The 27615-nt window shown below is 32.2% G+C and overlaps 3 protein-coding genes across 18 annotated transcripts; 1 reads left to right on the top strand and 2 right to left on the bottom strand.

Annotated features, from left to right (window-relative positions):
• The first annotated feature begins 247 nt into the window (after nt 1–247).
• Nucleotides 248–6814, top strand: LOC146929309 (uncharacterized). Of its 12 annotated transcripts, none has more exons than XM_085701282.1 (10): nt 248–408; nt 903–1025; nt 2741–2787; nt 3314–3606; nt 4133–4189; nt 4673–5127; nt 5330–5651; nt 5898–6062; nt 6158–6256; nt 6356–6814. In XM_085701282.1, the coding sequence occupies exons 7-10, from the start codon at nt 5424–5426 to the stop codon at nt 6440–6442; spliced, it is 579 nt and encodes a 192-aa protein (XP_085557408.1). In that variant the 5' UTR covers nt 248–408; nt 903–1025; nt 2741–2787; nt 3314–3606; nt 4133–4189; nt 4673–5127; nt 5330–5423; the 3' UTR covers nt 6443–6814. The 12 variants fall into 12 exon arrangements, with proteins under 12 accessions (XP_085557408.1, XP_085557405.1, XP_085557402.1 ...); XM_085701279.1 differs by having other exon boundaries at nt 249–408; nt 4673–5093; XM_085701281.1 differs by having other exon boundaries at nt 250–408; nt 4673–5490; nt 5596–5651.
• Nucleotides 6815–15717: 8903 nt separating this feature from the next.
• PEX11B (peroxin 11B) lies at nt 15718–16587 on the bottom strand. The gene has a single exon (XM_085701270.1). It carries the CDS (start codon nt 16487–16489, stop codon nt 15791–15793), a length of 699 nt encoding a protein of 232 aa, XP_085557396.1. The 5' UTR covers nt 16490–16587; the 3' UTR covers nt 15718–15790.
• Nucleotides 16588–17588: 1001 nt separating this feature from the next.
• On the bottom strand, nt 17589–27186 carry LOC146929307 (elongation factor Ts, mitochondrial-like). 5 transcript variants are annotated; one of them, XM_085701264.1, is made up of 7 exons: nt 26963–27186; nt 24156–24638; nt 23835–24009; nt 20639–20823; nt 19446–19571; nt 18373–18461; nt 17589–17909 (listed from the first exon to the last, which is right to left on the bottom strand). In XM_085701264.1, exons 2-7 carry the CDS (start codon nt 24573–24575, stop codon nt 17867–17869), a joined length of 1038 nt encoding a protein of 345 aa, XP_085557390.1. In that variant the 5' UTR covers nt 24576–24638; nt 26963–27186; the 3' UTR covers nt 17589–17866. The 5 variants fall into 5 exon arrangements, with proteins under 5 accessions (XP_085557390.1, XP_085557394.1, XP_085557393.1 ...); XM_085701268.1 differs by having other exon boundaries at nt 23835–23979; nt 26963–27090; XM_085701267.1 differs by lacking the exon at nt 26963–27186 and adding an exon at nt 26626–26694.
• Nucleotides 27187–27615: the final 429 nt, after the last annotated feature.

The following is a 27615-nucleotide window of genomic DNA, read 5'->3' as shown; positions in this document are numbered from 1 at the left end:
TAATATTTTAATAGTGGTTTTTTTATTTTTATCGATGAGAAATATTCGAGCAATAATTTTTTAATGTATCAACGATAAATATTTGTCCTATGTTCTTCAAGATTTATAATGACACATATATGTTATGAGTCTACTAAACTAAATATAAAAATAATAGTCCGTAGAAATTACACTTTTGCCCTTAATAAGGGCATTTTCGTAAATTAGTAAATGGAGCTGCCTACCAATATATGTGTTTTTTTTGTTGATGAAGAAAAGGAAAAAAAACAAGAAGGAAAACAGAACACGGGACAGAGAAGAAAAAAGAAAAAAAAACAGAACGAGAGAAGGGAGGGAGAGGAGAAGAAGGAAAAGAAGCCGATGGAGGAAGTAGGGAAATTGGAGAAGAAGGCAAGCTTCAATTTTAAGGTGAGTTTCCCTTTTCCTTTCCCTCATGCATGTTGAAATTTGATGAATTTAGGGTTAGGTTTTCATTTGGGGGAAAAGGGAATTTTAGGGTTTTTCATGAATCTAATGCCATGCATGTCTCAGATTGAATGAGTTTTGTGTGTTTTCTGTTTTATTTTTGTTTTTGCTTTTGTGGTTTGGTGATTCTGAGTTTTTTTGGTTGTTGATTCTGTTTTTGGTGTGATTATGTTTTTGTTTGTGATGTTTCTATACAAGTAACTTGTGAAAAAATTGATTCTTTTGAGATGAAATCACACTTGGTATAAATTGCACATAAGGTGTTTGTGAAATTGACTAAAATTGGTGATGCATGAATTGTTTACTTGATGACTTAAAAATTGATGGCATATTTGTAGTCTCAGTGATATATGAATCTGTTCAATATGGATCCTCTCATATGTTACTATCTAAAATGCCATAAAAAATAATTATGAACAAGTTTTAATCTGTTGCAGAAAAGGTTAATGAACTTGCTACATGCCATGGTGAAATCAAGGTCGTAAGGGCAATTGAAGCTAAGAAAGATAAGGCCATAGAAGAGGTATTAATGGTAATTACTAAGCCACCATACTTACAAGGTAATTTTCTGAGGTTTTTTGTGTTTGTATGATGTTGAGTGATTGTTTTTGTATTTTGCATGTGTTGTGACATGTTTTTGGGTATGTTTGGTGGTTTTTTTTTTATGCATGTATGTTGATTTTTTTATTTGGTGTTTGTTTTATAGGAAAATATATGTTTAGTTTGATTATGGTATGGTCTGTTCATTTTGAGTATTATGATTTATAGTTTTTTGGTATGCATGTTTTGGAAATTTTGTTTGGTGTTGAAGGGATTGTAAAAAAAAATTATTGCTGAAAATGTGTGTCTGGATTTTGAAAATACTTTTATGGGTTTTCAATTGGTGAAAATGAAAGTTATAGTCTGTTTGATATGAGTAATTGAAGACTCTTGTGGTTGATATGATTGAATTGTTTTTATTTGGTGAATAATTTACCTGTTAACATCTATTTAGAATATAGTCTGTTTGGTCTCATCATTTTTCTTGAGGATTTGTAGATTATGTCTCAATTTCATGTTTAACTTTGAGAGGATTTTGATATAATTTGGTTTGATACATTTAGCTTGGTGTTTTTGATGGTTACAGTTGGTAGCACAAGATTCTAGAGAAAATAGGTTTGCTCTGTCATTTGATGTGCTAAAAAATATTGACTTTTGGCAATAATATTAGATATTTTGAGATTTAGTACTTGATTTTTATCTGGATTGCAGCATTGAACACTATTAAATCTACATATGATGCTTTATTCTCTTATGATGTTCTTGAATTTATGATAGCAGAGATGTATGATAACAGTAATGTTGGAAAGATAGCAACTGAAGCATGTGCATTTAAATTATGACATTAGAGTCTATTTAGAATATAGTCTGTCTGGTCTCATCATTTTTCTTGGTCTCAATTTCAAAACCTCTAGAACGATCCATCTGAAACAGGTTTAGATTAGTCCCAATGCAAAGATTTTTTTTACAGAAAAGAGCATTCTGGTAATGTGACAATGATATATAGAATACGCATAAAACAACTTATAACCTTGATATTCCTCCCTGTCTTCCTTATTTTTACGCCAAAGCTCATAAGCAACACATATAACTTCATGAGTACCAATCATGGAAAGATACATAAATATGAACTTTTATTTGTTGAAGTTGTTTATATATAGGTGTATTGAATCAGCATAAGAGAATAAAGCATCATATTGTATCTTACACTTAAAATATTTTTCTTGCTTCTTTATCACTCTTTAAGAAAAGGAATTTAATATATTAGTAAATTTGAAAGAATTCTCACAAGCTAAATGATCCTTATATGCATCTGTCTGCCATATTGTACTCTTTCATTTGTCAGATTTGATGAAATTAAAATTTTGTAGCTTAAATTTTGAATTGGGTGTTCTTATTGAGGTTCAGTTGTTTGTTAGATTTGATGAAGATAAAAATGGGTTTATGAAATGCACTATTGATAACAGTTCAATGTAAACTGAAAAAGATTTGAGTAGGCAGATTATACAAACTAAATTTTGTTGACAAGTAGTTGTAGATAGTGATCCTATGATAGAGGTGGTTTGGATTTCTGACTATGCTATTGGGTAAGAGTTCATTTTCCAGAGATTTTAAATGCTCAGTTTATCTGTGATTGTAAATTTGTGGTAAGGCCAATTGTTCGTGAGGTCATTCTCAAAGGTTAGGTTTTTCTGTGAAATTGGATATCTGACTTCAGTTACTTTCATCTTGGCAGGGAGAACAAGCTTTATTGGAGCTGATAATCTGTGTTTCAAGGATTTTGTATGTTCTCTTTCTTCACTCTCTTGCTACACTCACATACCTTTGGATCACTTGCAAGGATATGATAGAAGCATATTTATGCACCTCATGGCTTAAATATTACATATAATATTAATATGTATGATTATAATGTAAAATAAGTGGTTCAATGCTTTTAGAAGTTTAGTTTTTGCCTAATCTTTCTAATGGAGAATTGTTTTTAAAGTATTTTTGAAAAACTAGCAATTGGTAGCACAATTCGAGTTCTGAAATTTCTAGAGTTGTGCAACCATGTAACCAGTTGCTTGCCTTAAAACCTTTTCCCCAATATCAGTTCCAACACAGCAATCAGGGAAATAATTCTCAATGCAATGGTTATGGCCATCTAGAAGCGATTGCAAGAGCAAAGATCTTGAAATTTATTGTGTGATCTGGTGTTATCACGAAAGTTTTGCAATTTGCAATACACTTTTGCTTCTGCTCATTTTCAACTTTCAGCTTTTTGTCGTGGAATTGAAACTTTAGCATAAAATGTTTTTTGCTACAGGTTCTACATGGTGCATCTGGTATGTACAGAAATTTGAATTCATTGGCCATGCAACTTACAAAAAGAAAATGTGTCGTTGCGTGCTGAACAAAAGGATGGATCAGTGGTGGAGAGTAGAACACAGGTTGGTGAACTTGATGGAGGGAAGGCACGTTCGAAGAAACAAGGGAGGAAGAGGGATGTTGTGGATTTGAGGACCCTTTTGGTTCTGTGTGCACAAGCTGTGTCTGCTAATGACAATAGGACTGCTAATGAATTGTTGAAGCAGAATAGGAAGCATTCTTGTCCTTCAGGTGATGCATCACAGAGAATGGCTCATTACTTTGCGAATGCGATTGAAGCGCATGGTTGGGGCTGGTACCAGTACACAAATATTATATATGAGCCAAAAGATGTTTAATGCTGCTGATTTCTTGAAAGCTTACCAAGTTTTTATCTCTGCTTGCCCTTTCAAAAAATTTGCACATTTCTTTGCAAATATTAGCTTTCATTTTTGTGTGTTTAGATTCATTCGAATCAATTTTATTGCTATCAAAGACCAAAATTGCCATGTTTTTTAAAGATGTATGTTTGGATTGGCTGTGAGTGTTTAGATTTGTTTGTAGGAATTCTGACTTTTATAATTGTGTTTGTTCATGAAGGTTGGTGAAGATGATCCTATGATACATCAACTTAGCTTCCATATTTCAATATTTTTTTTTTATTTATGGCTGAAATATATGTTGTTTTGTAAATAGGAAACTTCTATTTGATTAGGTAGATTTGCTCATTTTTCCCTTAATTTTCTCATCTCTAACTTTTGTTTATTGTGGTACACAGATTCAAGTCAACAGAAGTGACTATGACAATGTAATTGGAGCTTTGCCATATCTGAAAGTAAGCAGAAAAGCTATGTAAATGTTGTGTTTGCAAATCTGAATTATGAATCTTGCATGGTCCTGTTTAAGGATTTGTAAGTCTCCAATATGCTTTTACACCATTTGAAAGTTGTTTTATTTTACAAATGAATTGAGGTGGTTTTTGCCACTTGAAGGTGGTCTCAAGGACAAGGTAAAGCATAGAACACATATAATTGTTTTTGGAATTTTGAACTTCATTGGTGGTTGAAGTAGGTATTTATTGAATAAATGGCATGTATATTATCTTGCATATGGACTGTTATAAGTATGTATGTATCTTAGTCACAAATTATTGAGAAATAATGTTGGTTTATGTTATAATAATGAGTGAATAGGATAAAAATTAATTTTTGATTCATTTCATTCTTTTAGTTCCTGATGATTATATTTAGGTTTGTTGTTCCTTAGTGTATGTGAAGACTCACAATTTTTTTCCTTGGTGATAACTTATTTTATGCAGCAGCAATTGCAATGCATTGTTGCAGCCAATGCAAAATATCTTCAATGATTTGTGTATGGAGGAATTTGTTACTTTGTTTCCTACCAGTTCTTCAACTATATGAATTTCAGAATTTGGCTTAATTATATACAAGATAAGTTCATTCCCACCATATTTTTGTTTGTTACATACTAGATGGCATTCACCTTTTAGGTAGTCAGCATGGTTAATATTTGAAACACATGTATAATTTATATAGTTAGTATCACTTTTAGGTCATTGCTTTAGGCATTTAACTTCTAATGCAAATCAGGACAAACTAATGGACTTATTGCTCGCTACCAGCCAACAAGCTTGCAGGACTGGAGCCTATTAATTTTATTACGTCTGTAACGCCGCACCTTGGTTGTAGAGGGCATAAGCAGCTAATTCTTTTGGACATGTAGTATATCATGTTTTCTTTTATTAAATTTTGTGTGAGTTGTCTGATGAAACTTTACTGCAAATAATGTAATTTCTGTCTCCTTTACTTTGGCTGATTACTCTGCTACAAGTGATGGTTATTGAGGGTAATTAAATAGGAGTTTGCAACATCATTGTGTAAAAAAATATGCATGTCATACTAATCTGTGTTGGTGAAAGCTTCATGACATGGTTTTGGAATTTCACATACTTTAGGTTCCTTTGTTATGTGGATTTCACTCTTTGGAGAAAACAGCATCTCGTCTTTCGCGGTTTCTTGGTAAAACAGGGAAGCATTTATTTTTATCTGATGGTAAGAATGAAAAACCTCCTCTTCTTCTCCAGATGGTTCGTGACTCCAAAGATATTAAATTCATGTAAGGTTTATTGTTCGTTTAGTTTGATTTTCGCAACTTCCTTATGGTTTAGAAACCAAATCATGAACAAACAACATACAACATATTATATCTCTTTCTCTATAGGTCTGCTTTACGGTCCTTCAAACTCCGCGTTGCCTATGCAAATATTCGTTACGACCGTATTCTTTTGTTTTAGTTCAGATACATTAACCTTTGCATATTCTATTACTATCACAATTAATTTCCACTGTCTGTAAGTTTAAATGAATAACTTGACTCCTAAACATAAGCAAAACTTGAAAATTGTTTTTCGACCACTTTTTATTATTACTTCTTTCACTAACTTTGTCACGTATTTAGCAATGACATATAAAAAATTGTATTTCACTTTTTCCCTTAGTTCCCTTAATTGGTGTTTGATGCAGATGTATAGCGACTATATGAAGAGTTATAAAGAGAATATGGCAAATTTCTTAGAATCTGAGCTACTGATAGACATTGAGGTAGGACTTGGCCCTGCTGGAGAACTTAGATATCTTTCTTTTTCAGAATGCCTAGGCTGGGTATTTCCTGGTATTGGAGAATTTAATGTGAGTTTGTGTATTTTTTGTTGTAGAAATTTGTGCACAGTTCCACGTGTATACATATATGTTCATGGTCATTTGTATCCTGCATATTGTTTCAGGCTGCTCATGATGCCGAGATTCTTACATTAAGCTTTACTCATGATGCTGAAAGGTGTAGTTATCAGTCTTATAAGCGTGTACGTGGCAGGTTGACCGAGGTATGATGGAACAATTTCATACGATGACTTGCCATTTTACTAAAATTTGTTATGTAATGTTTAATGTTGGAATATTTATATGAAAATTGGAAATGCAAGGGACAGGCTTCCAGTAGGTGCACCAGCCCTTATGATGTCACCATAAGCGGTGAGTCCAGGATTAGTGAGGCCAGATATCATGCATGAGAGGGACTCCAAATACAAAATTTCCTCAGAGATCCTTAAAAGCTCGAGGATTGAGATTCCAGAGCCAGAATGGCTGACTATTTGAAGCAGGATGGCAAAGGCTTTGTCATTGACTTTGAAGAAACTGATGAAAAAGAGGGCTTCTTTTCCTTGAACATATATATAGATATAGCTATATATATGTAATCTTGAGTGAATAAATCATATTATTATATATGTTTATAGATTAATTAGGGGGACAAGCTTAATAGCAGCCTTACTGGTTCATATTTGACAATTTGTGTATGATAATTTAATCAAAGTTGGTGACATTGTATAATCAAAATTGAAGAATCAAACCATAGAAATGAATCAATTAAACAATTACAAATCCATTCTCGACCAGGACTAATATACATTAAATCACTTTTCATGATGTTGAGATATACATGTTTCTCTCATACTCTTTTACTGTTAATGTTGTGTCCTAGATCTAGAAAATTAACTTCTAATAAGTCACTCCTAACTCATTTTTATGTGTTACGATTCACAAATAAGCTGGTGCATGTGCATCACAGTGCATTATAATTGCTCTTCTTTTTCTTCTATTTTTGTTGAGGTATTTTTACCTTCTTTCTCTTTCATTTTTATTCTACTATTTTTTGAGATATTTGTTCTACATCTTTGTGACATAACCAAATTTGTCTCTCTGTATTTTGTGATGTAGATTGATTGAATTGAGAAGTGGAAATGACTTTTTCATTTTTAACTCCAATTGTATTAAGACTTGCAAATCTTAACGCCTCACACAACAACAACTTAGACTCATGTTTGTTATGATCCGATAGCACTTTGTATTTTTTCTCTTCATAAGTTACTTCTTTTGGCAATCTGAATGTCTCACTACCTTTATTTGTTTCTCTTCATAGAGTTTGTCCTTTTGGCAGCTTATATTCTTTTGGCAATTGTGGCATAATAATTTGTCATGCCCATGGAAATTATGATTATAAATACATTGCAATTATCGGATTTGATATTGAGTGATATGATTCCTATTTATATGCAACCCCCTCAACTTTGCAGCATATGTGGAAAATAAGGGTTTAATGCTAATTGATTCAAGTTAATTCTATTTTATTATTTTGCATTATGTAGTATATATTTTGTGGATGATAGGTTTATTCTTGAAAGTTTTGATTAGTGAATCCATTAAAAAAAGAGTGCTCACTTGCATAAAAATTTCAATGTCTACTAAATCATCTGGGCATCCTACTATTATGAACATAAGATAAATAACAATTGCGAAGCACGCGACATTCGTTCTCAAATTTACTAAGAATAGAAATGTTCCGTAATTTGTACATCTCTCCAAGCTGCAGAAATCTTCTTACTCATAATTGCTAAATATGCTTGCTTGATTTTCATATTTATAAACGACAAAAATCTCTAAAAAAAATTGCGGCTATCTCCCTTAATTTACTCATTTTTCCTTTAGAACAATCTCTTTACAAAATACGTTACTGAACCCCATACTTTAGACCATGCATCACAAATATTTGGATTATGCGACCTTCGTTGAAGCTGGAAGACAATATGATATAAATCAGGTAATAGGGTTTTCATTGGTATACGTTAAAGCTTTGGTAATAGGGTTTCATTGGTTTATAGATAGATATCAATTATTAATAGAAAAGTGTTTCTACTGCTGACTAAATATGTTTTCATATGTTTTCGTGATCAAGCCATTTTGGATATTTCATTTTGTAACCCGTAATGCATGAATACTCTAAATATTGTATTATGGTTTATAATTATCTATCATTTCGCGATTTATCATTCCGATATAATATTTTGTCAAAAAAGTAGCTGAACCCCGTGCGAAGCACGGGTTTGTAACTAGTTTATTATTGAAAAATATTTGTTTCATTTATTTATTTATCAATGATAAAATCTCATAAAAGAACAATGATAGATACTTATCCCGTAAATTTTATGTATCAGTTTCAAAAATGTGTACCCTGTTTTTTTAATTTTTATTAATTAGTTTATAGAAAAATGAACACATGTGCATATAGGTGTTAGCTGTAATTCCGACAGGATCAATTAATGCGGTCAACATTTGTTGACTTTTTTCTTTTCAAGAATCAAAGTCTTTTTCTGCAGCATGAGGATTTCGACAGAGTCTGGACTTAGCGCTTGGAAGAGTCTAAAAGCTTCGAAGTTCGACAAGACGTGAGCCAAGATGTAAATTCGTCGAAGTCAAGAAGTTACCGTCAAAGAGGAAATAATTTGAATTCAAAAGCAGCGGTTTCCTTAGTGAAGACGTGGGGGACAAGCAGTTTTCGTTGGAAGACGCGTTGATCGTGGTAGTTAGCCTTTTTTCAGTTATTTTACTATGTATAAATAGTAGTTTGTCAAATGAAAAATATGTCGCAAATCATTTATAGAAATTCTAAGCACTCGAAGTACCGACATCTAGAGAAAAGAGTCATACATAATGTATGCAATCTGATTTGTCGAACCACACTTACATTAATGCAATGCAATTTACCTTTTCTTTAAGTTTCTGCGTATTAAACTTTTAAGTCTTTTACTTTTTCTTGCATTTTATTGCGTTTTTCCCTGTCGAGAGACAGTCCCTTTCTTACCAAAACTTCATCTAGTTCATAAAGCAACCTATGAACTTGGTGAGCATTTCTTACATTTTTTGGAAAAACTTTGCACTACATGTCCTGAATTTTCTAGTTTGATTCTGTTTGTAATAAACAAAACTAGACTCGTAGTTTACCAAAAACACCGAACAATAGGTTAGCTAACATTGGCTTAACATTTTCTTCTTTTGGTTAGTTTCCTTCCCTTTTCTGAAAGGATTAACCTAAAATACATTAGAAATATGTTTAGGTTTGCCTAACTTTACATTTGTGTTTTTTGAAAAGGTGTTGACATAGTTTCCTTTTTTTTCTTCTTCTTTGTATTTCTCTTTTTGTTTGAATGAATTTGGTTGATACATCTTGCATTACTTTTGTTTAAAAAAAATATAATATATATCTCTGACAAATATGTATCTCGTATTTTTATGTATCAATGACAAATAATGGTCTTACATTTCTTCCTAAATTTTTTTTTGTATTAGGGGCAACTATTTTACATGTATTTTTTTATCAATGATAAAACCTCATAAAAAACTGTGATAAATACTCATCCCGTAAATTTTATGTATCAGTTTCAAATATTTGTCCCCTATTTTTAAATTTTAATTAATTAGTTTATAGAGAAATGAACACATGTCTAGATAGGTTAGCTAACATTGGCTTAACACTTTCTTCTTTTGTTTAGTTTCCTTCCCTTTCTGAAAGGATTAACCTAAAATACATAAGAAATAGGTTAGGTTTGCCTAACTTTACATTTATGTCTTTTGAAAAGGCGTTGACATAGTTTCCCTTTTTTTTTTCTTTGTATTTCTCTTTTTGTTTGAACGAATTTGGGTAATACATCTTGCATTACTTTTGTTTAAAAAAAATATAATATATATGTCTGACAAATGTTTGTCTCGTATTTTTATGTATCAATGACAAATAATGGTCTTACATTTCTTCCATATTTTTTTTTTGTATTAGGGGCAACTATTTTACATGTATTTTTTTTATTTATCTATGACAAATATATGTCTCATGTTTTTTTATGCATAAGAGACACATATTTGTCATTTTTTTTAATATTTATCACTGATGAATATTTGTCTTTTTATTTTAAGTAGTGGTAACGGATATTTTTTTTATTTTATTATTATAACAGATTAATATTTATTTCTTATTTTTCTTTTTATGTATAAACACCAAATATTTGTCCAAGTTTAATTATTTTTATATTTATTAGTGGCAAATACTTATCTCATGTTTTTGTATATATCAGAGGCAAATATTTATCCCGATTTTTTTATGTACCAGTTACTAATATTTATTTTATAAATGTATCTATGATAAGTAATTGTCTTGTGTTTTTTCTTATATTTATCAGTGACGAATTCTTGTCTAGACTTTCTTTTTCTATCCATAACAAACTCTTATATTATGGTCAACTGTAATAGTCGGTTAGTTTCTTCTTTTTTTTGGTTAATGTTAACTTGTGCCCTCAAAGCACATGTTAAGATACTCATTATAGAAATACACATATTAAAAAGCGTGCATTCAACTTCTTAAAAGTTGTTATATTGTGTTTTCCAATACAAAATTGCTCTATTTAGGTTGCTTAACATGTGCCCTAAAGACACAAGTTAACATGACCCTTTTTTTTTGGTCAACCGTAATAGTCGGTTAGTTTCTTGTGTTTTCTGTATATTGAAAAAAAAAATGTTTATGAGTTTTACGATTGACTATATATTAAAAAAATGTTTATAAGTTTTACGGTTGATCACATATTAAAAAAAAATGTTTATAAGTTTTACAGTTGATCACATATTAAAAAAATGTCTTGATCAAAAAAAATATTAAAAAAAAAATGTTTATATGCTTTATGATCATAATAGACCATAAAATAAACCGTAAAATTGAAAAACTTTTTTTATATTTATCAGTGATAAGTAATTATATATATATATATATATATATATATATATATATATATATATATATTACATGAAGAAAAATGAAAACGTGACTCTCTCTCTATACATATATCACATTTTATTGAGAGAGAAAATAAAAAAACAAAAGAAAATGCAAATAAATCAATTTTAAGCATAAAAAAATACCTTTTATATTACTTTAGAATTTTTTTTTTAAGAAATATTACTTTAGAAAGTTATTGCAAGCTTTGATGTCAATTTTTCCTTTCATGATAGTACAATTTTAGTTTTTTAAAGTTCTTTGTTTTCCGAAAAAAAATGTTTTTTTTTCATTGTTGAATAAATCATACGTTTTAATTGTGCAAATTTAATCACTAAATTAGATGGAGATTGAGTAGTTCAACTGCTTTAAGATAAAGGTTAAAGAGTTTGAAGTCAAGATTCATATTCGGACGAAAAATTGAACAATAATCTAATAATTAATAACCAATGCATTTGAGATATGACACTGGTGCTTTCATTCTTACCAAAACAACTTGGTTTTCCCTCTTTGTGATGTTGATGTGGGGGAGGTAGTGGGCTTGCATACGGCCCTTGAATGGATGGGTGACCTTCGGTTTGACAATGTTTATTTTGTTCTAAATTAATCTAAGAAGGTTATAAAAAAATCTTAAAATAGGCATGACTAAATGATAATAGTGAATTTGGTTATATTCTTTATGTCTGTAAGCAATTTCTTCAGAATAGCTTTCAATACACTCATGTCAAGTTTAGTTTGAGGCAAACTAATGGGTCACTCATGAATTAACAAAGGTAGCCTCATATAACGCACGCTAGCTCCCACCTCTATCCTCATGTACCATCATGCATTTGGTCCATTTTAAGTAATAAAATACATTTGAGTTACTTCCTTAAAAAAACTAATACTTGTCATTAAAAAAATCGTTAAATGAGACGTAGGCCTATATATCATAATGAGCTCAAAGCACCTTTGAAAATTTAAATAATATTAGTGGAGTAATAATGACCGATAACCGAGATGTGAGCTTGTAAGTCATATTGAGTTCAAAACACTTGAGATGCTGTTCAAATGCAATTCCATGCGTTTAATTTCTCCCTCAAACTTCTTTAATGGTTTCTCAATAGGCCCCTTAAAATTTCTCACATTTATTAAAAAAAACTAATTTTTTATGAAAGAAAAAAACTAATTGAAAGTTATGATCTGATCGAAGTTTACACACTAAAAAAACCGTCAGAAGTTACGACCCGATCGACTCAACATTTTAGAGACCTATTGAACAATGAACAAAATCCACTTCTCAAAGGGGCCAATCATGCAAAAGTAGGTTAAATTTGGGTTTTCCCAAGTCCAAAGTGATATGTTAAAGAGACCTCAATTCAAGTGGAAAATTATTGTGAAGATGCATGATTTTGAAGTTGTTGCTTTAGATAAAGTTTTGGTTAAACTATACATACCTCACGACCGAACTCCTGATTATCAGAACACCCTTCTCTTGGAAACCGAATGGTTAACACTGAAAAAAAAATGAAATGGACAATATATAGCACTAGGGGGTAGTTGTATCCCTCTTGAAAAAATTCTAAATTGTTTTTATTTGTTCAGGGAGTGGCAAACACCACCTTGTTGGAGAATCTAGAGATAGACTTTTAAAAATTCTTTTAAAAATCAATCTCAAGAACGGAAAATCCCCTTTGTCAAGATTTCTTAGAACAACTAGAATCACTATGAGTTTATGTGATCTCTTGAATCACAATGTCGTTGATACTCAAAACCAAGGCGGTTGCTCTCAGACAACATCACCTCTACTCGGTCCATGCAAGTACAAACCATAATGTAGTGTTAGCCGTCATATGAAAAAGGGTTAATGATAATTAGGGTTAGCCTCGTATTATAGAGTGTGCTTCTCTTCTATTTATAGAGAATGAATCACTCAAATCCAAAGACTCTCATTTTCGGCTTAGCCTAAAATAAGCACAATAACAATTATATTTAATTAAACTTCTTTAAGTGATAATATATATATATATATATATATATATATATATATATATATATATCAAACACAGTGCATAGTTTGTATCATCCTTGTATCGTCCAATACTATTTTCCTATATCCCAGAGTATACTGACAAACGAACTAGCCCAATATCTCATACTGACTCAGTTTGACATAGTCATGCTTACTTACAGTCATACTCCATCAAGAGGCCCGTGAATATTACTCTTGTTATATGGGAGGGAAAAATCTCATATGGGCTAATCATGTCCATTAGTATGATTCATGAAGTACCCATCAACGACTATATAGTCATCCTTTTATAGACAACATTTGAATGACAATAAAGTAATCGACTCCTTCTAGGGTACATGGTGGTTTTAGGTCTAAGGGTGGTATACACCACTATCACTGGGAGAATAACTTATGAAACTTTACATAACTTACTATGTAGCATTCTCATGGTGGTTCAACCTGTATAAATATTACTCCTAATACCTATATGAATACTTGATATCTTATATTCATGACTTGTGAGACATGTTTTACCCCATACCCCTGCATTTATATCTTCACCCCCAACAATTGACTCAAACTACCCATTATACCCTCTTATATAAAAGATAACTCTTTGATCGCTTTCATTTGTTCCACACATTTTTCTGAAAAACATTCTGACAAAACCAAAGAGTAAGTCGTGTTCATACCGGAAACGTTATTATTCATACCAGAAACGTTGTTATTATGTGTTACAGATTTATTTTTCTTTTCCGGATGCGTATTTTTTTCATAGAAATCATTGTTCGTACCAAAATCGATGTGATTTTAAGATTTTTCGGCATTTGTATTTGTTGGCTAACAAAATCATTATTGTTACTTTTGTCAAAAAAAAAATCATTATTGTTACCGAACCCTACATAATTGATAGTTTTCGTCAATTGTCTTTGTTCCAAGAACCATTGATTGAGGTTTTTCGGAATTGCCATGGTTAACGGAAATCGCAATCTAGAAAAACACATGCAAACTAGTTGATCATAAATCACAATCATTGTTAACGAAATTGTTGATTGTACTTCTCCGTTTTAAAGTTGTTTGTTCCCGAAATGGTTTCTTGATGTATTATGGAATGTTTAATTGAGGCTACTTCGTTTTTTCTTCTTCTTTTTTTAAGGTTGTTATTGTTTTCTAATTTGCTAGTTTTTAAATTAGTTTCTATCTTTTTATTTAGTAGTACGATGAGAACAATTGTTCTATCAAGCTACGAAATTGTTCTATCAAGGCTTTCCCAAATTGTCCTATGAATTTTCTGACGCCGATCAAATTACTTCAAGTCTTCCATTAGAGGTGTTCATGTCTCACGTTAAGTGACATTATAGCGTGTCCACATGGATGTCACACCATAGAGAGCGTTTTGATATAATAATAGCACCGTAAAAAATGTGAAAATTCCAATGGCTATCTTCTTCCATTCTTCCCTAAAACCCCAAAATTCTCAAATCTTAAAAATCATGAATCAGGTAGTACTCTATTCGTTTGTTCAAAAAAAAAGAGTTAGTACTCTATTCGCAAAGGGAAAAAGCAAGCAATACAACAAGAAGTTCTAGTGTCAATGTGGTTCAAACTTCAAAGGTTAAACCATTATTATCTCGAATAGAGGTGTGGAAGAAGAGTTTTCATTACACCGGTAATACTAATAAAATTTCAAGAATACCTTTCTTCACTTGTCTTTTTTCCAAAGTCAAATGAACCATTTTATTTACCTTTCTGCACTTTGTCTTCTTCTTCCACACCTCTTTAACACCTAGCTTTTAAGATTATTTTTACTTTGTTTAAATTTATGATTTTTTTTTTTTTTGAACGATTGTTTAAATTTATGATGTTAACTCATTGTATTGTAATAGCTCTTTGTATGGGTTGTGGTTTAGGGTAATTTTGGGAATTGTGCTTTTTTAGATTTTTTTTTCCAGATGTTTAGATTTGAGAATTTTAAGATTTAGGAAAGAAGATAAATAGGGAAGATTGGTAGAGTATAATCATTAGGAGTTTCTCGTTTTTACCAAGCCATTTTTATGTCAAAACGTTTTCTATTACATTGCCTCCACGTGGACACGCCACAATGTCGCTTTTAACATTACACATCAGCACCTTTAACAGAGCAACTTGACGAAGGGAGCAATTTGACTGACATTAAACAACTCATCAGGAGTGCAATTTGGTGTTTTCTAAATTTGGGATCCTAATTTGACCGTCACTTGCAATTTCATGACTCAAAATGATGGTTTATTCTTAAAAATGTTATTGATAGGTTTTCTGTGCGGCCTTTGGTTGTGCAATGTTATTCAATAAGCTCGCAAACAATTACAACCGCACTTTCATTTTTTTTTTACCTTATTTTAAAAGAAAGTATATACCGTTCTATGTTATAGAATCTAATCAACCACCTTTAGTGAGATCTTTCCTTTCAATAACATTTTTTCTATTCAAAAGACTCGGTGGATCCGAGGTCTTACTTAAGTGATCCGACTTAAGTTTCACCTCAAACTAATGTAATGTTATAACTACACTTTACACTTTGATTTGTCATTGCTCCTTTCCTTATTTTAAGTATCTTTATTTTTAAGCTGACCTTAAATAACTATGATGTTTTTGTATAATCTCAATCAAAGGTTGAAACTGATTATGATGTAGATTATACCAACAAAAAGAAGAGTTCATTGGCAAGACAATTAAGCATGAATTAATTGAAAAGTAAAACATTACATAGTGTGCATTTGGAATTAATTGACTTTATGAAGGCCAATTTCTATACCAACCAGCCCATGCAGAAACCAATCCACTAATACCAAGAGAAACAGTGTGATTGCAGAAAGGGTTTGGCTCAATTTCAGCCAATGCTATAATCAAATCTGCAACATTAGCAGCAACAGCCATAAGCCTCATTATTCTATCACTTTTTAATTTCTGAATCTCTTTCTCATTATCCTCTGAACTTCTAAGCTTTCTCTCAGCCTTCAACCCTTCATTCAACAAAATGAAATCAGCTATAATGAAGAAAACATATCCCACAGCCTCACCAAAAGCAGATATGAAACTCATCTTCTTTGCCAAGTTTGAATCCACAGTTCCAATTCTTGACAACCAAAGAAAATGGTCAAAGAAGAAATAAACCATTTCTCCTGAATTAGAAAGCACTGCTAGTAGCCTTAAAGTGAGAGTAGAACCAGGGTTTCTTCTAAGAGCATTGAATCCAGTAAGAAACCTTCCAGTTCTGAATGCTTTTCTGCTGAGACCAGAAGCTACTTCCCAATTTTTGAACCTCTTGGATATATCAGGGTGAGTGACTTCCACACGCCAGTTTGCAAGCTTGGAAACATATTGGAATGTCTTCACAAGCTTGTCTATGCCATCTCTTTTTGCTAGGAAGATCACCAATTTGTCCACTGTGTCATTCATGGTAGAAATATGGATGTGGTTGGTTTTGTTCATGTAGAGGATAGGATCATTGTGTTCATTCTAAGTTGTAAGTGCCATATAATATTTTTATGAGTTAAATTAGAGTCACAAGAACTGGTTTTTTGGATAAGTGAAGTTTGTGGTTACACTTTATTTTCCTTATATGACCATTCAATTTCTTTCTTTATTCATTGGAATTTCGTGCATTTTTAATATTAGGACACTTGGTTTTGTTGTGTTCTTCATCTACTGCCTCTAGCTATACGTATAGATCTAGCCATCTAATTTTGTGGACTTTGAGTGTAATATATCATCTATATTTATACTTATTCTGTTAAAAAGTTTTTCTTGGATTTTTTTATGCATCTAGTGCAGTTTTGTTGGGAAATTAGACATTGGGTGGCTTTAATTTTTTATTTTTTTTACATATTTTGTAAAAATAATTGCATGGTGGTGGATGTGAAGTTGCAGATGTGATCCACAATTTGCATTTTTTTAATTTAAATTTGAAGTCGTGAATAATTTTCCTATTGTTTTTTCTAGTAAATTCTTAGGTACCCTTCTAATTTAGTTGGGTATTAATACTCATATTATCTGGTCATTGAGTACATGACATGTGTCTTACACTTATCTCCTAATCAATATTATTTTAATTTGTGAGAATATTTTACCTTGATTTATTTGAATGTGTGTTACCATATAAATTATAGTATTTCAAATAAAAATCATAGATTTAAACCACTTTATAAATTAACCCCTAATTGACTCATGAATAAACAATAAGTTAGCAATAACATTGTTCAATCTTTAATATACTCAACCAAGATGGGGCAACGATGAATGATAAATTTGGATAGTTTTTCCATCATCCATCCCAAAGCTTATGGATAAAGTTAAGTTTCATTCTTACCGGTGGTTGAAAGCTAATAAAATCACTTTTGTGTATGGTTGTCAGAGATGGTGGTTGGACCCGTTGAAATGTTTGGGTATCAGTTAATCTTTGTTTTTGTATTTATTTGATTGACAAATTATACTTTTGAGTGGTCTTTTTAGCACGTCTTGTGCTAAGGAGGTGACTCGATTGTGTTAATATATACCATTTTTTATTCTTAAAAAAAAAGAAGATATTCTCTTTGAACTAAGAAAATAATAAAATCAAATATATATAAAACCAAAAACAAAAAGCAAGTAATTTGAAGGGAACACCAGAGCCCGCTCATACAAACTAACATAAACCTTTGAAGTTTTACAAAATGGAGCAAAATTTTCAATATAATCTTGTGCCTCAACTTTCCAGGATCAGTAAATGGAGCATGTGTCCTTAAATATTATGAGTTGGAGAACAGAAGCCTCTCAAATAAAATCCATCTCTGAGAAGCTTCCTCCATTATTGCACTAAATCACCTTAAATTAGGCTACTTGAGCAACAGACTCAGATGAATCCGATTCTTGCCTGAAAATATGATGTTCATAAAATAGTTAAAAATCAATTAACAAAAACATCAACTACATTTTCTGATATGAAGAACATGATGAGAATTTGATCCACATTTTTATTCTTCAATTCTCAAGACTTGCAAGGGTATCCATCATTTTTATTCTTAAATTCTCAAGACATGATTTTTGGTTGAATGAAAACATGATTACGGTAGGAACTTGGAACATGATTTTTAGGCTATATACATTACATGATTTTTATCCTGTCATTTTTGTATTGTCGAATGGAGAAATTTAGCACTGTAAAGTTTAAACTGACAAAGCCACATTACCAAAGACACCTAAAATCACTAACTCACTAACTATACCACATCATTTATTAAAATCTGATATCTGATATGCCCATTAGGGGTGAGTGTGAGAGAGAGGGAGAGGGACAGAGAGGGAGAGATAAATTTCCAAAAAAGTACAGGTCTCACCTTTCAATTGCTTCCCCAACTTCCATTCTGAGAAAGCTTACAACCCTCACGGATGATCCCACCTCTTTGGATAGATTATCCAGCACCACCTACAAAAAGACAAGATACTAGATAAAGAATGAGCAAATAAATAAATCGGCTCCTAAGATGGATAATTTTTTTTTTTTTTTGACAGATCCTTAGATGGATACTTCAGAACAGAGAATAGAAAGAACTCCATACATATATTATAAATAGCACATTTTGGATGTGTACCTTATGAAATGAAAGGAGTAAATCTTGACCACATAATTCTATACATAGATGGTCAAGATATAAGTTTTTTAAACAGGGACATAATTTCTTCAAAAAGTTATATGATTACTTAGAAAAGTCTGACTTTATGTTTAAATCTTAATCATGTAGACATATACATGTACATACATACATACATATCTACAAACATACAAACATTATCACATACATGCATAAATGTCCATAATGCTACACATCTAAATGGTGGTTTTGAAATCAAGAAAAAAATGTCCGCTGGCATTGCACACAATTAATAACCTTCATTTGCTGGTCAATGATCATTAGACATTTTAATACCTTCCTAGAATCTGAATGGCTTTGAAGTTTGAAGGCTACTCGCTACCCACAGATCTATATTGCATATTTTAGTGGTAGAAACTAGAAAGTTCTTAGATTTGCAACAACAAAAGGGTTTGATGGAAAGTGGTCTGAATTGCACACAATATACTCATTGTTATGGTTGGATTTAGTGGGGGGAGAGACATTTTCATCTCATTAAGAAGTTCTCTAACTTTGCCATTATTGAACCATATGCTCACTTTTATGGTTGAAATGAAAAAATGGTAGAAACCAAGGTATCACATCATGGAATGTTTTCCATTCTAAGAATAGAGGAAGAGTGTCAAATAAAATTAAAAAGTAAAAGGGACGGATTCTGAACAAAGTCCAACCCAAGCATTGGTAGAATTTTATTTCTTTCACTGATCAAATTTACGATATTGGCAACAAATCGTAAAATAATCCAATTCGATTTAGAGAAAAAGAGAAACCTCACATACCTGCACTTTCATAGTATCATTCATAACAAACTTTTGGTCCATAAGCACAACATTCTCAAAGTACTTGCGTAGACGACCTTCAACCATTTTGTCTATGGCCATCTGATGTTTACCTGAGGCTTCTGCCTGAAATATAAAAACCAAAAAAGAGAGTCTTAAACAAAAAGTTTTTGTTCTGTTTCTATAATGTGGTAAAGAAAGTGGCACTTCAGTGCAAGAACTAGAAAAATAACAAAATATATAGAACATGAGATAAACATCGAGCAGATTACATTTTCTGATCTGTTTTTTTTTTAATTTTTTTATTTCATTCTGAATTTTTAAGTGCAGATAAATAGCGGTTTATCAAAAAATTTGAATTAGTCTAAACTAAGACAATCCTAAATCTACGCACAAGTTTCTAGAGCTCTTATTCATGAATGCATATTCTGTTTGGAACTTGATTAACACAGTAGCAATTTACAAGGAAATTAGATCATCAATGGAAAAACAATCAAAGCTCCTACGAAGACAACATGAATATCATAAAGGCCACAGAGCAAAGCTCCTACGGAGGCAAGACGTCAACTGTTCATAACAAACTCATACTGTCCAAGATATCCCCCTCACTCCCAGCCACGTCAGCATTCTCAACTGCTCCCTCCTAGCATAGAATAGCCAGCCACATAATGGGTTTGGGAAGCTGATGTGCTTATTTCCTATTTGGGCCCAGATTCTCTTATAGGGTCCTATCATATTGACATATAAAAGGCAAGGAGGTTATCATTTTTGGGTTGTGTCTGGCCATTTCCATAGAGTATAGAGAGGCTGGTCCAAATGTCAAATTCGCCAAACTGAACAAAACCTTGTCAGTCAAAGTATACCGGCATCCAGCTAAACTACAAGCTATGTTGACCCACCTAAAAACCCTACAAGACAGTCATAAGAAACATATTCGAGCAAATATGGTGCAGGCATTTACAGGAAAGCAACTTGCATCTATGCAAGCATTGCAATTTTCACATCAGACCCCATCCTCATGCATTCTAAATTTTTCAATTTAGATAACACTTGAACAAAAGACAAAATTTCAAATAATTCTTAAAGATCAGAACTAAGGGAAGCCTAAGCAAATGACCACAACAATTATGATTCATAAATTCCTATCATCTTATCTATTCATAACTCCAAAAGAAATAAGAGAATACCAATACCTGAGATTTAAGAATTTCACGCTCATTTTCTAAAGCGTCTAAAGACACAAGTTCCTTTGTTAAGAACAATGGTTTTGCCGCCACTACATGCATGGCCAATTCTGATCCAACACGTTGAAGTGTGTCTGCTTGTGTTTCACCACCATCAACTTCAAGAGATAAGATCCCAGCAATGCGTCCCAAACCTAATCAAATAGGAGAAAGTCAGGATCTTGAATTGGATCATGTTCTTAGGTGTTGCATAGAATTTGGTACTTAGCACAAGATGTCATGTAAGAAAATGATAACAAACTTGTGTGTGTTTAGTATGCGATAGCGAAAATTGATAATTGATTTTATTTATTTGACAAAGATGATCTTGAATAAACTGACTTTTTATAATTATTTGGCTTAAATGCAGTTTTACTCCCCGTTTTAAATCTCCGAATTTTACCCCCTTGTTTTAAGTTATTCAGGATTTTGCCCTCCACCACCACATTTGAGTTCATTTTGGCTGATGTGGCAAAATGTCATGTATAAATAATTAAGCCACATCAGCCAAATGAAGTCAAACGTGGTGGGGGGCAAAATACTGAAAACATCAGATAGGGAGGGCAAAATCTAGATTCAGTCAAAATAAGGGGGGTAAAACTACATTTAAGCCAAATTATTTTGACGCAAATGTTGAAGGTAAAATGACGTATGTTTGAGCCTGAAGGACTTTCCTTCCTTGGACTGGGGCACCAACCCTTCACCCTAAATTTTTATTAGCAACAACAGAACAAGTTTTATCTCACTAAGTGGGGTCGACTAAATAGATCAAATAACGCCATAATGTTTTATCATAAATATGGGTGGCAATATGATCTATGAGATTTATATCCATCCAATCCATCCATTTTGCCACCCCTAATAATAAACCAGATTTGGATCCAACTCATTAATCTCTAGATCTTTCTTAATAGTTTCTCTTATAGTTTTTCTAGGTCTTCGTCTACCCCTACCCTAGTCATTAGATCTACTATCCTCACTTTAGAATCTATAAATCTGTTCTCTGTTGAGATAACTAGAGTTAGTTATGGTAGTTAGAGTTGGTTAAATGTTAGTTAGAGAGAACTATAGTTAGTTACAAGTAGTTAGGGTAATTGAGGTCTATAAAAAGACCAACCATGTACTCATTGATTAATCCTTTTCAATACAATTCATAATGAATTCTAAGGGTTTTCCCTATGTTTCTTCTTATCAATCATACTTCTCCTATGAAGCTAGTCTACATTTATTCGATCCTATCATTTCTGATATGGTATCAGAGCGATAACGTTGTGCATCAAGCTATAGCGATCATGAAGATGAAGTTTTTGCTTACGAAGATGAAGACAAAGAATCTGTTTCTGACTGTGATGATGAAGTTCTTAGCGAAGATGAAGATTGCTACTCAAAATCTCTACATCAAGCATCACCATTCCAAGCTATGGAGGATGGTTGTGTATTGCAGATGATGAAGAAGACAGCTTATCTCTTCCCTGGATTCTCAAAGCAGCAAGTTTCAATTCTTGAATCTGAAATCATGGAGTGCAAGAATAGGTTCAATCTTCCTCAGTTGTTTTCCGGTGCCACTGTGAACAGTTCGATCAAGATTGGAGAAATCATCGACTCAAGAACCACTGCTTTCTTGTTTCCAACTCCAAGTTTGAATCGGTTTTCACTCTTCGAGTTTGAGAAGTTGGTTTCGGCAACAACCACAATGCTGCCGGAATGCGTCAGTTTGTTCTACAATCTCAGCAGCGTCCACATCAAAGTATTCGATCCCGGTGGTAATTTTTGCGATTCATCGCCCTCACTTCTGTCAAGTTCAATTTGCATTTCATCTGTTTCTGTTAGTATTTTCGTTTTCAATTCCAACGGCAATCGATTGTATTCGCTGTTGCGCTTGTTTCGAGGCGGAGGCTCTGCATTTGTATTTGATCCTGGCGGAACAAATTCCTTCCGATTTTCTCTGTTTCTGTCGGCTGGGTTTGTAGTGGCGTTTCATCTCTTTTTCGTTGCGATGATGCTATTACCGAGTGTTCATCCTTTCAAATCATCGCACTTTGTATTTGATCCCGGAGGCATATTGGTTTCTTCTCCCTGCACCGTAACATTAGAATCAAACACTGGAATTGATGAATCAATTCTTCAGTTTTCAATCAGAATGAAGAGTAAGTGCTTTGGAATTACGGGTTGGTCAAGCTATTTTGATACAAACGAGCTTTATCTTGTTCAGAGAATCAGGTTTCAAGTTATGACGTAGAAGAGTGTTTTTGGAGAATCTCATTTTCAGATTATCTCGTTTACACAAGCGTGTTCTCAGAAAGCGCATTTGGGATGGAAAAGCGCGTTTGCAGAAAGTTCGTTTGGGTTAGAGAAGCATGTTTGCAGATTCGCGTTTTGCATAAGCTGGTTTTGGACAACCGTGTTCTGCATAAGCTATTTTGTTGAAGTAGTGCATTTACAGAAAGTTGTTTCGATTGTATAACCGCTTTTCAGAAATTTCAAAGGAGAAAGTGATGCTGTTGTACAGTTCCTGCCTTAACTCAGATTCACATTAGGACTTGGATCTTCTTTTCGGCTTGGGCCACTGGATTGCATTTTCGGTTCTCCACTAATCATTTCCTACCAGTTTTCTGTTTCTTTTACCAAGTGTACCCCCTTTGTTTTAGTTACAACATTATTCACTTTGGGATTTGTATTTCAAACTCAAGTAAGATTTCTCTCACCTTGAGTTTGAGGGGGGTTGTTGAGATAACTAGAGTTAGTTAAGGTAGTTAGAGTTGGTTAAATGTTAGTTAGAGAGAACTATATAGTTACAAGTAGTTAGGGTAATTGAGGTCTATAAAAAGACCAACCATGTACTCATTGATTAATCCTTTTCAATACAATTCATAATGAATTCTAAGGGTTTTCCCTATGTTTCTTCCTATCAATCATACTTCTCCTACGAAGCTAATCTGCATTTATTCGATCCTATCATTTCTGATATTCTCTACATGCTCAAACCACCTAAGCCTAGTTTCCATCATTTTTCCTATGTAGGTAAAAGTGAGTTGAACAATAAATTCGGGACAAAAGCTCCAAATCATAGGTTTAAGTTAGAATCCATTTGAAAAAAATTAAATTCTATTCTATTGAGAACACTCCAATATGTCAAAATCAATTATGCGTTTGAGGAGATACTTACCAGGTTGGGGACTGGTATGAAGATATGTAGATACAAGACCATTAGATGGTGCATGCATCACATAACCTCTTCTAAGTCTGACATTCTCTCCCATTATGGCAGCTACTTCAGTGATGGCGTTTTGAACTGTAGTTTCTCCATTGATCTTTGGATGTTGAAGATTGAATTTCATTTCCTGGTGAAAGAGGAATTTATCAATTGATTCATTTCAACAACGCAACACAAAAAGAAATGTAAATAGAATAAAAAAGAGATTGTTAATATTTATACATACAATAATTATCCTGTTAGCCGAAATCGGCACATAGAAGAGTTAGTTACCTCTAAAGATTGAGGTCCAAAGTGAAAGGAAAAATTACTATCCAACGACAAAGCTTGGTTAGCGAGAGAACGCGCCAAGTGTTGAAAGATGTCATTTCTGGCAACGAAGTCAGTTTCACAGTTGAGTTCAATGATAGCGGTTTTGTGGTGGTTTTGAGCGAGAGCGAGTAAACCTTCAGAAGCGGTTCGAGATGATTTTTTGGAAGCGAGAACGATTCCCTTCTTTCTCAGTTCCTTCTGAGCTGCGTCAATGTCCCAGTTGGAATCGACGAGAGCGGCTTTCACATCCTTAATGGGAGCGCTTGTTCTTTCTCTCAATTGTTTTATCAGAATAATTTCATTCGACGCCGTAGATGAATAATTGGCGGCGGTGAAGAGTTTCATAGACAGACGTCTGCCGACTACTCCTCTTAAACCCATGGCGGCGAATGATGGATACGACAATCAGAAGAGGTGTATGTTCACCTCAATTTCTAGAGAAACCTGAAAGGAAGGAAACCATCTTAAACAGCATAACCTTTAAATATTGGAATTATATAAAGACAAAGGAAATGAGAGATGAAATTGAGAATGAATTTACCAACACACCACTATTTAATTGAATTGAATCAGACATCAAAGGATGGTTCTGGTAATAGATTGAAGACGAATAAAAGATTTGAAAGCGATATGTGAAAGGAGGGAAATAAGTACCAATAAACTTAAAAGGGTTTTATCTTAATTTAAAAACCAAATACCCATGGCATTTGAATTGGAAAATTGTTGTTGACACATTAGCTTTGGCTAGGACACACATGTAAAAGACGTTTTTACCCCTTCGGTAGTTAACTGCCGAATTATGAAACCGGCTGTAGTTAACTACCGAGGAAAACTTCGGCAGTTAACTGCCGAAGAAATCTGAAAACTTCGGCAGTTAACTGCCGAGGAAACCTCAAACCTGTTTTTTTTTTTGACAAAAACCATTAATTCTTTTTATTCTTTAAACCTAAATTTTCCTTAATTAAATTTAATTCTTTAATCCTTTTAAGGAATTAAACATAATTCTTTTTATGATTTCATTCATGTGATTTTGTTGCCATAAATGAAGAAATACGAGAGATGAATAACATCTGCAATCAGTAGTTAATGGACCTAAAATGATGATTCAATAAAAAAAATGCAACAACAAAAATGTTACAAATAATAGAATAATTATATTTGTAATTATTAGTAATTAATTATAATATTTCAGATTTTTTTTGTTGTTGACAAATTATAATATTTCAAATATTATTCATCTCTCTTTCAAATAATTATATTTGTAATTATTCTATCAATAATACCTTTTTTTTTGTACAAATAAAACCACTTTTCTATTCTTAAAAAAAAAACCCTCTTTTTAATTAAGAAACGTGATTGAATATGTAGTAATTATAGGATCTCATATTTTTTTTATTTATGGCAACAAAATTATATGAATGAAATCAACAACTTTATAAAAAGAATCGTGTATTTAATGGCAACAAAATCCATATTTCTTCATTATGGCAACAAAATCACATTAATGAAATCATAAAAAGAATTATGTTTAATTCCTTAAAATAATTAAAGAATTAAATTTAATTAAGGAAAATTTAGGTTTAAAGAATAAAAAGAATTAATGGTTTTTGTCAAAAAAAAAAAAAACAGGTTTGAGGTTTCCTCGGCAGTTAACTGCCGAAGTTTTCAGATTTCCTCGGCAGTTAACTGCCGAAGTTTTCCTCGGTAGTTAACTGCAGCCGGTTTCATAATTCGGCAGTTAACTACCGAAGGGGTAAAAACGTCTTTTACATGTGTGTCCTAGCCAAAGCTAATGTGTCAACAACAATTTTCTTTGAATTGAGAGGCTTTCATAAGTTAGAAAGTAACCATGACATAGAAATCATTCATATGTTTTCATCCAACAACTTAAGCTCAGGACTTTACTCCTCCATAAATCAATAAATTAGCTACTAATAAACAAACCAAAGGCTTTAATCAACCAGAATCAAATACTAATGTAATCCATAAAAGTATAATGATATAATTAATAATATAATAATTAAATTCAAATGTATAAGAAGATATCTATTTTATAGTAAATAGTTTTTTTTTTTTTTTTTGTATAAGCCGAAGAAAGAAATACATTAAAAACAAACAGAGACCACACTAACCCACCAACACACAAACACAATGAACAAAAAATTAGACCAAAAATGCAGAAAATTGTAGGTTCACAAATTACTCATGCAGCCTTACAAATTAAGTAAAATATGGGACAAAACCTGCAGAATTTTGCAGGTTATCACCACTGCTTCCTTGAAAAAATGGTACAGCAAATCAACCTGCAGCATAGAAGCTAAAAACCATAGCAATGTATACTAATAGCCAAAAACATAGCACTAACATTATATGATCTATCTTTAAAAGAAAAAGGAAAAAAAAACATTATATGATCAATTTCATTCCTTACCTTTCTTATAATTTGACAACAATATTATCGTGATTGATAGATGTATCAATCGGATCAGGTTTCAAAGTACCTTTCTAGAGACATTGCTCCAAAAGAACGTTGTCAGACTAATCATAAACAATGTGGTTAATTAATTAATCAAAATAGCACCCAACAAAAAAATAGCATCCATTAGTACTAAAAAAAATCACAACAATGTGGTTAATTAATTAATCAAAATAAAAACAGTACTAGATGAATGAAATAAAAACAGTGGTAGATATGATGTATTGGTGTAGTGGTCAAATGCATGTTTTCCGAACTCAAAAAAACATGACGGAATCGACATGACATAAACCTTCACTCTAATCGATTGAAGCCTTCTTTCTAGGTGAGAATAGTTTTTTTTTTAATGGGGTTTGATTATTGGAGAGTGAGAGTTTTAATTGGAGTGGGAAAACATTGAGTGGGAGAGTTTCAGTGGTCTTAGAATCTGTTTGGTTGCAAGTTGAGGGAAACAAGAAGCACGTTTAGAAGGCTAAAAAAGTGAGTTTTTGACATCTGTTTGGGTCTTGTGATGGGAAATCGATTTTGAATAACATTTATATATGGGAAACAAGAAGCACGTTTAGAAGGCTAAAAAAGTGAGTTTTTAATTGTAACTTAAGTAACATTATAAAAAAGATAAAATATTTTAAATAAATGGTCAACTCGAAGTAAAAAATCTCACCCAACAAATGTATCCATTTATATATATTTATTGATTACGTACGAGTAATTTACAAACTTTTAATATATGATGATGTTGCAACTAATAAAACATATCAAACACGATAGTCTAGTGGTTGATGAGTTATTATTGAAGTTTATGTCATGTATTTTTGAGTTCGGAAAACATGCATTTGACCACTACACCAATACATCATATATAATTATATTTCCAAATTAAAAATTAAAAATATATGATATAAAACTTAGGATTGAATAAAAAAAAATGAGTTGAGCTGAGCT

The sequence above is a fragment of the Medicago sativa genome, chromosome 4, assembly GCF_051527215.1.
Source record: "Medicago sativa cultivar Bolivia chromosome 4, Bolivia_mono, whole genome shotgun sequence".
Classification (NCBI taxonomy): domain Eukaryota; kingdom Viridiplantae; phylum Streptophyta; class Magnoliopsida; order Fabales; family Fabaceae; genus Medicago; species Medicago sativa.
This window is presented reverse-complemented; position numbering and strand designations above follow the sequence as displayed.

What these genes read in the sequence shown, in the direction of transcription:
- LOC146929309 (XM_085701277.1), top strand. Translation starts at nt 5,262, where the DNA reads ATGCATGTCATACTAATCTGTGTTGGTGAAAGCTTCATGACATGGTTT. An exon ending in TGCAAATATTCGTTACGACC is followed by an intron (nt 5,652 to 5,897) that starts GTATTCTTTTGT and finishes TGTTTGATGCAG; the next exon opens with ATGTATAGCGACTATATGAA. An exon ending in TACGTGGCAGGTTGACCGAG is followed by an intron (nt 6,257 to 6,355) that starts GTATGATGGAAC and finishes TGGAAATGCAAG; the next exon opens with GGACAGGCTTCCAGTAGGTG.
- PEX11B (XM_085701270.1), bottom strand. Translation starts at nt 16,489, where the DNA reads ATGAACAAAACCAACCACATCCATATTTCTACCATGAATGACACAGTG.
- LOC146929307 (XM_085701264.1), bottom strand. Translation starts at nt 24,575, where the DNA reads ATGGGTTTAAGAGGAGTAGTCGGCAGACGTCTGTCTATGAAACTCTTC. An exon ending in TTGGACCTCAATCTTTAGAG is followed by an intron (nt 24,010 to 24,155) that starts GTAACTAACTCT and finishes CTCTTTCACCAG; the next exon opens with GAAATGAAATTCAATCTTCA. An exon ending in GTGAAATTCTTAAATCTCAG is followed by an intron (nt 19,572 to 20,638) that starts GTATTGGTATTC and finishes TTTATATTTCAG; the next exon opens with GCAGAAGCCTCAGGTAAACA.